Source organism: Dicentrarchus labrax, unplaced genomic scaffold, assembly GCF_905237075.1.
Source record: "Dicentrarchus labrax unplaced genomic scaffold, dlabrax2021, whole genome shotgun sequence".
In the NCBI taxonomy this organism is placed as follows: domain Eukaryota; kingdom Metazoa; phylum Chordata; class Actinopteri; family Moronidae; genus Dicentrarchus; species Dicentrarchus labrax.
Window position 1 is genome coordinate 26,277,545 of NW_026136719.1, and position 13,162 is coordinate 26,290,706.

Consider the following 13,162-nt stretch of genomic DNA (forward strand, 5'->3'; position numbering starts at 1 on the left):
GCCATAATCTGTCACTGAATATATAATAAGGCAAAGGACAGAAGAGTATCCACTGCATGAGCTTTTTAAAGGCAGGCTGCCATTCCCCATTGACACAGACAAACACTCTTGATGCTCAGACAAAACAGAAAAGAAGGATGTGGCAATAAACAAGGGGGGGGGCTCCTCCTGTAATTGTAATTAATTATCATATGCCAACATGTCACATGGCCTTAAATGCAGTGTTTTCATGGGAGTGGCTTAGCGTGTTTGGGGAGTGGCTGGCTTGTTCACACATTTTGCCTTGTTCATCACTACGACAGGCAGAGCCGAAGGCTGGACTCGTATACCCAGTGTACTACATCACATTCACTAATTGCACCATCTGTGGAGAGTGTAGTTCCGCTCGTTTTACAAACCCTCCAATCGCTGCATTTAGAGCACACTGGCGCGTGCGGCCAGCTAGCTTACTGCTTACTCAAACTGCTCCACCAACTAGTTTCCTACAAACAAAAAGTTGGGAGAAATTAAAACTTCCGAGAGCAGCAGCGGAGGATACGGACACATTTCTAAGTACGCTTGCTGTTCTGGCGTGCGGACTTACTTCGCGGTTATCAGTAGCACTTTATTACAGTTTCGCTGGTCGTTTTCCTGCGTCTGAAGGGGGAGGAAAAGGAGGTGGACCCACGCTCAGTCGCCGGTCTCGTGGCTTCTTTGTATACAGCAGCAGCTGTGTGTAAATGCATGGGCACACAGCGTCTACCGCTCCTTGAGGGACTCGGCTCAGTCCAACCTTCATGTGGGCTTCCTCAGAAATGAAGCGGCTCCACCAGGTGTAGAAGAGGAATATCTAAAGTTTATCCGAACCTTTCCCACCCCCCCCCCCCCCTCCCCACCGCAGTATCTCATTCAGCCCAACAAAGCTTGGGTCACTTTCACCGCCTCTGTGTCTCCGTCTCTCTCTGTGTGCGCTGCTTGGATTGTAAACGGCAGAAACAAATTGATCTCCGTGCAGAGTAGGCTACAGCTACAGCTGCGCGGCTCCCTCACGCACCATGGATGTAAGGTTTTATCCGTCTGCTGGTGGGAATTCTATTCCAGGAGATCCACCAAACCTGGATTTTGCCCACTGTTTGGGCTACTACAACTTCAATAAGGTAAAGAGAAACCCCTCTGTTTTGTGTTGTAGCCTAGTTTTTGTGTTGTGTGACCACGCTGGTGCTGAAACCATGAGTGCGCCGTAACTCCGTGCTGATCCAGCTTTTAAAATCTGCCCAAAATGAATTTGAGTTCAGTCTAATTACATGCCCATGTTCTTAGTTGCCTCCACTTGTTTGTCCCTGGCTTAAGCCAATACTCATTACTGTCTTTCTAGAGTTGCTTAATTAATACTTCCTTCTCCTGTCACAAACTTTGTTGTTGTGTATTAGTAATGGGAATTAGAGCACAAGACAGGTGTAGTGGCACAGTTACTTTTGTCCAGCTCAGCCCAGCCACACTGCACTGCTAAACTCTCACCAGAGAGATGTGATCCACAGTCATGGGCGCTGTTGGGTATACAGTTACATATTCCTAAACATCAGGGATGGATCATTGCATCAGCACCGTACATTACAGTATATGCATTAGAATTTGATGATGGTTAGATACAGCATATCAAGTGTCTAATAAACTGCTCTGCTGGACTATGATCCTGTTTCATGACCCTCCACATGATGCAGTTAAACATTATGTTTAATATTGTTGCTTTAATCTAAATTGTATCACTCATTATAACTTCATTTAGAGTATTTAACTAGGTTCAGCACATTGGGGTTGCTGTTGATGGGCTGGAAATGACTTTTCTGATTGTCAAATTTCAACTTCACACGTACACAGAAAGAGCACACTTTTTATGTGTTCAGTATCAATGCATTCATTGTCAGCATTGCACTGTGTTGTGCATTTATCATAAACATGGCATCAGCAAACCCTCACACTGTCACACTAATAGAAGTGGCCGCATGATGCACAACAGTTTTATCTGCTCTCTCCCGGGATAGATAGTCTATTTTCTGCATTGTTTACAAGTTGTTTTGTTCACTTCCCTACATCTGTATACTGTTTCTGAGTTGTGAATAAGAACATTGCTAAGGTATGACAAGTTTATTAACTCTCAAACAAGAGGCAGAGGTTATGTAAAACACAGATGATAGTTTATGATATTTTGTCAGTGATGTAACACTTGAACTATTCAGCCCGTTATCCATCAGGAGCTCGACTCGCTTGTACCCCAGCAAGAGGGAACATCACTGTGACAGACTAATGACACAACTGCAGCGTGCTGTTTTTATAAAGTTTAAACAATGGTGCCCCTCACATCCCCCACCCCTCCTCACACACAGACAGACACACACACACCCACCACCCCCTCCCACATAATTCAGCCCTATAGTGCAGCTCTGTTTGCCCTTGCAATCTGATGCTGCTCAAAACAGTTACCAGGTTTGTCTCACTGTTTCATCAGCTCTTTGTCATGTGGCCAAGTTGTCATATGTGCCCAGTTTCATCATGTCTTCATCAGCCTTGAGAAATTTTAACTGCATTGCTTTGAATTGGTGTAAGAGTTTGAGTGCGATTTTATTCCTGCTCATAAATTCCCCAGGTCAAGTGAAATTTTCCATCTGTAACAGTAATTGGCCACAATGCAAAAGGAGGCAGAGAGCAAGAGGGAGGGTGGTGAGAAGGTGCTTATCCAGTATCTCCACCAGTTACATTGGAGAGAGAGAGAGTGAGAGAACGGGAGAGTACAAAGCATGCGTTTCATGCTAATTACAATGCCTTTCCATGGTGAACAAATAGGCTCTTTTGCATGCTTCTTTCAAATAATCCTCCAATTTATTTGAATCAGCTCGCTGAAAGGTAGCACAATGCGGAGTGGTTTGTCATCCAAAAGATGTGGCATGCTCACAAGTCACACGGAACTGAAGCATCACTTCTTTAATCTATTTATAAGCTGTCACAGCACCTTTTGCAAACAGCAAAACTTTCACTAGATTCACAGTTTTGATTTGAAAACAGGCAATACCCTCTCAAATGCTCTCGCCGGCACAGGAAATGTTCAATTTTAATGACAACAGAGACAGAATGGCCCAGAGGCACTTTGACACATCAGAGATTCTTTTAAATTTACAGAAAAATCCAAACGAATCGCACAAACTTAATTAGGTGCTGCAGTCATGACTAATGAAGCTGCCTGTTTTTTGGCACTGAGATGAAGGCGAAACAGCGGTGCTGAGGAGAAACTTGTCACAACTTCAAACAGCTGAATAATGCACATAAAATACATTTAGCAAGAAAGATCACTTGCTGTAATCTGTGAGAATTAAACACAGATCCTTTATCAAAACTGTCCTTAAAGCAAATGTGGTTTATCTCTGAGTTTTAAACATTAAATGCAGAGTGTTCAGGTGGTTAACGGAGCTGTCACAGCAGGGTCCATTTCTCTTAAACTACCTTGACTTAGGGTTGAACACGGATCAGCTATGCTCAAGGGCCTACCCGCCAAGGCCCTACTTTTACTGATTGGTTGTTACTTCAAGTTGCATTGTTTTCAATTTATCTTTGATAATGGCTTAGTTTTACTAGGTCTTTGGCTTATGTTAAGAACACCTGGTTGTAGTCAGTAAAAAGAGCTCTCTTTTAAAGTTTGGAAACTTTAAATGAATTGGGTTTATATATATTTATGCATCTAGTTCTCATTTGTCCAGTTTCTTATTTTGGTGATGCCAGTGATGCAAGACAGTTAAAGTTATGTGGTTTTTCTGGGCAAGCTCTTCAGTCATGCACAGCATCAACCAAAGACGAGGAGCAGTTTGGATTTGACTGGTTTTGGTATTTGTAAAAGTCAAATGTGATTGACTTAAATGGTTTCATGAAAGGGACCCAGTGTTATTCCCATATTTATGGCCATCTGGTCTATTTTTTCTTAAGGTTTAATAATGTTTCAGATACAGTATCCATTTAGTGTGGGCTTTCATTACCTCCAGGCGCAGAGACTGAAATTACCAACAGATGTTCATACAAACTCTTCACCTGCACTGGTGCTAACACTTGAGGTTTACTTGCAAGACTAATACCAGCACCACTGAGACATCATAATTCTTTGTAGTTGGGAATTAACCATACATCAGAGTATTTTAACGGCAGTGTTGCAGAAGCATAGACAAACATATGACAAATTGCAATCCTAGCACATTGTAGATGGAAATGTGCGAACTAAAATCACCCTGTGTGACATGTTGTATTGTTGTTGGTGTTGATTGCTGTCAAGGGAGATACATCCTTCGTGCTTAGTAAAACATTTCAACAGGCAAGAATGAGATATCATCACATTCTTAATCTAATAATAATAACTGAAAGCTTCTAAGTTATAATCCCTCTGATTTACATTAAATCAAACCCCATTTTTTTGTTACTATTTGTAGTCAGCATTTTTTTGTAGTAGTAATGTAGTGGTGGAGTCCGCCATTTCTGAACTGGATTCAAAATTTGTATAACAAAAATGCATCTACAAGAAAATCCAGAAAGCAAACAGTGAGCAAGCTGCAGGCGACAGGCTGCACACCACCAACTCCTCAGCGAGGTAACCAACATTGCTGTGCTCTGCTGTACTTCCACCATTCTCAGCATGAAATCAGATTGCAGTTGTAATTATTATTGACTGACTTCTGTATTAAAACAACATTTAATAGTTTGATTGGTTGTGTTGCATACATACATACACACACACATACATACATACATACACACATACATACATACACCAGTTGCGTTACTGTTGTATTTCTGATAAGGTGTCTGCTCAAAGTGTGTTTGGTGTAGTATTAAACCGCAGTTGCTGTTATCACATTAACCACAGTGGCAACCAAATCAACCAGATCTAAGTATTCTAAGTGAACTGAATGTAGATGAAGAAACTTATTAACCATTTGCTTTGTATTTTATCATCCATGATATGAAAGACTAACAATAATTGGGAAGTTATTCAGACTGTAAGACTTGACATGATGATGTTGGGCTGCAATTATCAGAGGATTTTATTGATCCTGTAAAATGTAGCATAGGTGAAACAGAAGCCTGCTCATGGCTCATCTGGGCCCTACTTAGCCATGCATATGTAACTAAAAACAACAAAGATTTAAAGAACAGAGGGAAGGATCTTAGTGAAACACTGTACTTCTACAGCAACAAACCCCTGGGCAATAACCTCTTACTGTGTCCAAACGATAGTGGGCCAGACCTCTTTTGTCTTTGCTGTCCTTTCTGCTTCATCAGGAGGGAAGGGGTTAACACTCTGCTCAACCAGGGGGCCTTGTGCATCTCTCCAGTGTACACAGCTGGTGCCATTTCATCACACACATTCTAAACATATCCAAACACAGCTTTAAATGTGTGTGTGCGCTTATGCTGTGTGTGTGTGTGTGTGTGTGTGTGTGTGTGTGTGTGTGTGTGTGTTGGGGCGGGAGACCGCAGAGGTTGTCTGCTTTGTCAAACTCGGCAGTTGATGGATATGACTTCAAGGTGCATGTTAAATGTTTAAATGTCCAAGAAGTGAATAGCTGATGTGTTTTGCTGAGTCTTTTAATTGTAGCTTGTCAGGAGATGTAGTTCAACAGATTTATTAAACACCTAATTTTCCCACTGAGATTAGAGAGTGTTATTTTTAGTCCGCCTGCTTGAAGACACCCTGTACTTGGAGTTCCTGCCTCTAAGAATGAGTGCTCTGTCTGACAGGACGCACTACACATAATGTCTGCACAGGGCAGATGTTAACATTTTGTAAATGCACATCTCTCCACTTCCTGCATGATGTCTTAGCCCTTATTTTTGCCGAACAAAACTGATGACAGTTGCTATGATTCTAGAGCGATGCTGTAGCAATAGAGACATATTGGTGGAAACTGTAAATGTTTATGAAAACTGACTTTTAATGGGTTCAGTGATTGCCTCTGAAGAAACTAGAGCTGTAACAGCCTTGCATTAAACTATGAGCCTGATAGGTCTTGATTTCTGTGGCACCAAATTATCACAGCTGTCACTCTCTTGATTTTGTTGATCACGTTGAGATTTTGACATATGGCATGTATGCATGCGCACACACACTAAGTCCTGTTGAATTTGTTTCTGTTCACTTTCAACTTGTTTTAGCAGTATAATCTTATGATCTGAACCAACAGTCTGACCCTGTGAGAAACATAAGACCAGGATGTGTGCTTTGTTTATGAGGCGGGTATGACAAAGGCTCTGAAATCGTAGACAGACATAGACCATTACCCAGATCAGCACTCGTAAAGACCTTCTGTAATGCTGCCATCACTGCTCATAAATCCACTTCATTACATCTCGGCATACATTACTCAGCATGGTTCATTTAGGCAGACCTTACAATCTAAAGTTTCTAGTGGGGTGTGGACCCACCCGGCATCAGGGGTCCTTCTGACACGGCTATAGACAAAGAACTGTCGCTGTTCTGAGTTGGCCTTAGGTTGAGATCTCATAACCAGGGACAGATTGTAACTCCAATGTAAAACCTGTCTAGAGTCCATGCTTGCATGTTGAAAGTCTTTACGCAGTAGGCAATGTTAGTCCCCACTGAACTAAAACAACTGTCTCAACATGGCTCTTTCAGAAACATCTTTTAGTGATACAAAAAGGATGAATCCGCAAGAGTGTCACTTTTGTTATTGGATTTTGATCGTGTACACATCACTACACCATCAACCACGGTTGTGCCTGAGGAAAAAATATTTTTTTGACATCCAGAGTCTTGACAGAGTGGCTGTTTTTCCTATTATAGTGCTAAACGTTTTAGTCAAATGTTATGTAAATGAACTTGAGTTCTCTTTTTGATTGCTTTAATATCAATTTATGATCATCGGATACAGTGCACTCTGTTACTGAAATGAAAATTGCTCCTCGCCTTGTCATTACTTTTCTCCAAAATATGTAATTATTTGATGCATCATTGCAGTGCAAATGGAACATGACGCAGTTATAATTCCAATGTTTAATTTATCTTGATGGTGATTAAACCATATAGCGTAAAAGAGAAATCCACACTACCTTCAGTTGCAAAAGTGTGTGACACAACACAAACCTTTTCAAACTGAAGTGTTTATTTGTGAGTAGATGCACAAAGCTACAAAAGCTAAGCCCACTCTAAAAACATCCATAAGTCATAGTCTGAACTCCTCTTTGAGAAAGTTGTTAACCTTATCTGTGGCGGCCTGTAAAGGAGGAGTAGATGACACTGTCAAGGTCAGTGAGGGGGTCGAGTTTTAGTTTTAGGATTTGATGATCTTAAGATAAGACTGAGATACAACTTGAGTCAAGTACCAAAAACACTTCAGTTACTAGAGTCTTGCTAAGTTGTGTATATATATCACTGACACAAACAATAGTAAATCTACAGTTTGGGTTAGTTTATCTTGTATGGTCAAAGGTAAAATTAACCTCCTGTGGATGTTTGAAAGAGTATTTTTGTGCCCCAAGCAGGGCCCCCACAAGAGATATTTTTCCACCATGATAAACTGTTTTAATCTGGTTTTGGCTCACTACATCTTTGACAGCCTCAACCTTGCTGACTTATTAAAAGGAAGGGGAAAAACTCCCTGTGCCCCAGAAAACTGCTTTTACCATGAATTAAGCAGTTTTCAAAAGGACCAGTCAATCACTTCTGGTTGGCTGATTCAATAAGTGTTGTGTCCCTTTAGTGGTTAGCCTCGCTGTTAAGACACATTCATTTTTAAAGCTTTCCAGAGAGGCAGCCATTCCATGTTTCATAGATCTAATGTCCAATTCTCTTAATGGGCTCACAGACTGTATCAAAACATTCAGCTGTTTTCCTTTTAACTTGACTTGCTTGACTTAAACCCTTCTCCTAAGCTCTTTTCAAGGAGTATAGGCCACTGACGAATTTTCTCCGTCTCACAGAGTTATGGGTAATATTTTCTAGGCTGGACTAGTCATTGCTGCTATCTCTATATTAGACTTTATTCCTCCAGCTGTCCCTGGTATTTACTTTTAAGTCAGCTTCCAATTGGGTATATGCAGATTATCACATTTAAAAAAAAATATATATATATATTATTCCTGTAACGCATGAATTGGCCCTGTCAACCAAACAAGAATTATTGTCTGGGCATAGGATTTCTTTCTATACTACAATTTAGCTGTGACCATTCTAAGTAAAGTAGCTTACTCATAGAAATATTAGTCACTGTTCCACATTGTTCATGTATCAGGTTGAATGTGGATTTATTTCTCATTAGAGGTCCATGGGCTGCAGGTGTGTGTAGTATTACATGTTACGCAGTGTTATTAATCCACCCCTTTTCAACGCCCCCCCTTCCTACATCACACATTCCCATAATGCAGCATGTTACCAGGTTGCACTAAAAGGCTTGACAATAGTAGCAGGTGTGCAAATATCCCTCAGACCCGTTGGGCAAAGAGCTTAAACAATGTGGGTAAATAAAAGTTTTATTTGAGTGGTCTAATATAGATGGTATGTTGGAGCAAACTGACGCAAAGTTCAAGAAGAACTAACTTTAATTATAACCTGTTTGTCGTACAACAAAGAATATTACGTCACGTCATATCAGTCACTGTTTTGTCCCCTTTTTTGCATGATTTTGTCCATGCTGGTAGATACTTGGTGACTATATATTCCAAATAAATGTGATTGTCAAACACTACTCAAACATAAAGGCTGTTTGTGGCATTTGGATAATATTAATGTCTTATCTGAGCGGTTACTGCCATAGCAATAATATCGCAGACTATAAACCTACTTCACCCCCCAAATGAGCTTTAATAGCCTCATAGAATTGGAAAACTGCCATATCACCCTCCCGCAGTCTGATTGGATCTTTTATATACATGCATTAGACTGATAAGAATATTCTCTGGCATGAATACTTTGTTTTTGCCATAATTCATGTTCAGTTTGAATGATATCAAAATCTCAATACAGTGCACTGATGGAGGTTTGTCTCGCTGTAATAATAATGAATGAAGCAGCTGTTCTTAGAAGAATATGTTCGCCATTTATGTGTTCCCTATACTTGGTTTGCCAGTGATGTCTTTGTATCCATTTTAGAGTAACAGTTCATGTAAAAAGGCCCTTCGGCACAGCAATTAAACAACAATCACTCTATTAATTTATGTTTTTCTTTATATTTCTGCCCTCTTATTTACAACTTTTACAATTTGACAATTTCTCACCATAAAGAACCTTTTATATTTATGTGGACTTCACAAACCTGACTTGAAGAATGAGACAGGACACACTGACCTTTTTCAGTATTGATCTAAGATCATAATCTTTCCCTAACCCTGAACCAAGAGCTATAAGTTGCCTAAATATAACCATCAAAATGTTATTTGTGCTTTAGTTGCCAGGACTGTCTGACAGTACTGTAGGGAAGGCAAATCAAACATGTTCTGCAGAGAACAATTTTTTTTTGGAAAAGGCTGTTGACTCATTACATCACTGTTACATCATTCTTTTGACTATAATTGCCCAGCAGTGTCTTCATTTGAATGAGCAAAGCTCTCAACATGTTACTGAAATATCACTGCTTTGAGGATTCTTTATTCCACTTAGATGAAAATCATGCAGTATTCATGAATCTGTCTAGTTTATTCAGTTACATGATCAAAAGGAACAATGGACATGGCCTCAGTAAAAGCTCCAGCCACATAATAAAGGTCCAGTCCCTGAAACCTCGACTGGGATCATGAATGGGGTCCGTGAAATTCTTGAGCCGACTTCTGATATTTTCGGGAGTTGAAGTTGAGGCTCATTCACAGCATGTTCTTGTTTATTGTGATGTGTGTGTTTCTGCTGGCTCGTGGACTCTCACATGCGGTCATAGTATGGTATGGCAGAAGTAGAAACAAGATCAAGGTCTGTGAGGCCTCAGCATTTGGCAGGGTTTCCCTCCCTGGACTGCCACTGACTGACGATTCTTTCAAATTACATTCCTTCCAAAGAAACTGATCTAGTTCCTCATCTTTGGAGGTTCTGACTCACGGTGTAACTTTTCAAATACCTGCGCAGCCTTGGTAAATGGATATCTCCCTTTTTTTTTAAATAGGCTCCACTACATTTGTGTCTCTCCTGCTGATAAACAAGAAGAGAAACTGAATGATTACACTGTTTCAAAGGCATTACAGGCAGCTGATTAAAGTGTTAGGTCGGAGTTAGCCAAGGTTAACCGTCCATAATGAAACACTTTGAAAATAATGATACGCTGCATGGTTTTATGAGGGCTTGTGGCTGCTCAGCTCAGCAGTGGTGACCTTCACCGGTTCCACGAGCTAACCGTTGCGATCCCGCAGCACCCCTGTGGTTTTGAGACTCCATTAGCTTTTGATATGCATCTAGTAGAGCAGACCCCATACAAAGTCTGTCTCCGTAACTCTTGTGTCACTGAGGTGGCTGACCATCTTCACTTTCAACTCTCATCATGAGATATGTTTTCAGCTACTCCTTTGATTTGTCAGTGTGGATATGTGGCGCAGCAGGCGAAGATGAAGTTGTCAGAAAAGAGCGATTTTACATCCAAAGACTTAACTGAATTAAAAGTGAAATAAACTTCTGTTCTGGGATTGACACCGTAACACAATCAAAAGCTGAAACATAAAGGATTATTGTCTGAACTATATTACATCACTTGTGACTATTTGTCATCTGTTATTGCCGAGCATGTGGCCTGTTATTAGAAACAGCTGCATATTGTACACCTGGGTAGTCTGCATTATACTCTTGCCAGCACTTTACGTTTCATATTGAAAACTGGCTGCTGTCCTCACTATACGATTACTGAATAAATAATACCAGTCTAAAAAGATAAACAACAAAATTATTCTTATTATTATTTCACTGGCAAGTATAATACTTTTTGGATTTTATAGTTCATGTGAACACTGTGGAATATGCTGTATGTTTATCTGTCTGAAATGTGTTCTCTTATTATCTTATTTTATTGGGGCTGTAATGTTCAGTGTTTTCTCACCAATCACTTCATTGTCATGTCGAACCATAGAATTCCCAAAAGACTGAGAGGCATATTGATAATAAACTAATATGTACACTTCTGCTTTCGGAATTGTGTTAAACTGCCACAATGTTTGCTGATAATTACTCATTTAACAGCCAGTAAATTATCTTTGAATACAGTTGCGTATGCAATCGCACAACACAATCACATTCTGCAAATGAGTACTGTATTTTAAGTAATTTTTGCTATTTGCTGCTGTATTGGAGACGGGTATGTATATGCATAAATAGATGTGTTACACACAAAGGCAAAATTCACATAGTCACTGGTTCATGTTTGATTATTGTGAGGTGGGAAGATGACATGTTAAGAGACAGCTCTATGCTCAGCCTCTCTATTAGCTGGTATCGATATTTTCAGAAGAATAAATTCCTAACAGGAACTAATTAACAAATAAGAATAATTGCCCGGTTCTTTCATTCATCACCACAACCTCTCATAACAGGCAAGCTTCAAGCAGGAACAACAAAGTAGTACATAAATCAAAGTAGTTTCCTTTGCCAAGCCAGAACCCCCTGGGAGGTACCTTGGTGCTTAATTAAAATCCAGAAGGATCATGTTTTAAGTGTAGGTGAGCGAGTGCTGAATAACAATGACAAATCATGCCCCAGAGCATTAGTGGTGTGTTTTGGAAAAAGAATAACAGCATCTCTCTTTTTTCTGTACAATATAAATGAGATTTAATGTGAAAGAAAGTGGTTTTCAGTGCATTGTGGGACAAAGACTGTGGTAAATATAGCCCTTCATGGCTGCAGAACCTGCCAAAAGCAGCATTGACATATTAATCTCTTAATTACCCATACAGGATTATAATAAAACAGCTCATTATTAAACATTGTTTGATGGCTTAGTGCTCTGTTTATCATCCTTTTTAAGCCACACAATCCCTCACATGTATGTGCCAGCTATAGAATATAACCATACTTCTGTCAAAATGTCATAAGTCATCAATTATCAGTACATATTTGATAAATCTCACAGGTCCGACAGGATGGGACTTGTGAAAGGAAGGCAGTGAATATTATCATTCATGAGAGATTTCCATTGAAATGTTACTTCAGCTAATTATAGTGGCCCTATATAGAGTCATACCAGACCAGGCTGACAGAGTGTATTAAACTGTGCAACTGTGTTGTTTAACTTTTGATTAATTAGAGGAGATTGTGTTCCTTCTTATTTGACTCATGGCATAGTCTCACTGATCTTTGAGTTTCCAGATCTGACAGTTCTGCAATGACCAGGCCAACTAATGCTGACTGGTCTCAGGACAGCCAGAGATACTTTGGTAAATCATCAGACGAACCACAGCGTGGAATCACATTTTCTAGGGACAGCAATAGGAATATAAACTGTCCTACATACTGCTGTTTCTGCAAGCGTCATAATTCTGATGTGCAGTGGCTCTTATGAGAGGCTAAAAAAAGACAAGTACATTAAAAAGGGGAATGTGTGTAGTTATCAGCAGAAAAAAACCTCTCCCAAGTCAAATCCGCTCAATTACGGAGCTCTGGAGAGCTATCCCCAAGCAACCCTTCCATTGGCTAATCAGTCACAGCAAATTGCAGTGGTGAATATTTCAGACTCGACAGATTTGAATAAAGACATCATGATTATTTCACTGTTGTACAGTACCCTCGAATAATTTTAGAGGCCTTCAGCCGGAGCCAGCATAGACTGCATAACTCCTGATTTAAGAAGGGGAAAAAGTCGAGGGAGAAAAGCAAACACAGGCGCTGTCAGTCAATGTGGCAAGCTAATTGGGTCGATCTCTTTAGCGAAGATGAATGAAGAGATTAACTCTCCCTATGTGTCCAGTGAATCACCCCCTCTGGCTCCAGGTAAATTAGCTGATGACAAGTTGACTGTGGGAATTCTGTTTCTCACTCTGACTTAAACTTGCAGTCAGTATTTCCCCTGTTGAAATTTCAGATTTTTCCATTACAGGGTTTGTTTATTATTGATTCATCGGATTAGTGACATTTGTCTTTCGGGGTTTGTTAACTAAATGCACCTGAGTGACATGGGAAACCCTTTTACATGTATCTTTATAAAAGGTTTGGTTGTTGTTAGTTACA

General features: G+C 40.0%; 1 protein-coding gene across 1 annotated transcript in view; it reads left to right on the plus strand.

The window, feature by feature from the left end:
• Window positions 1-286: 286 nt before the first annotated feature.
• Window positions 287-13,162, plus strand: part of tox3 (TOX high mobility group box family member 3) — a 40,219-nt gene continuing 27,343 nt past the window's right edge. The window contains exon 1 of the mRNA XM_051380151.1: window positions 287-1,136. Within this exon, the coding sequence (XP_051236111.1) occupies window positions 1,035-1,136 (102 nt within the window). The 5' untranslated portion in view covers window positions 287-1,034. The remainder of the gene's footprint in view (window positions 1,137-13,162) is intronic.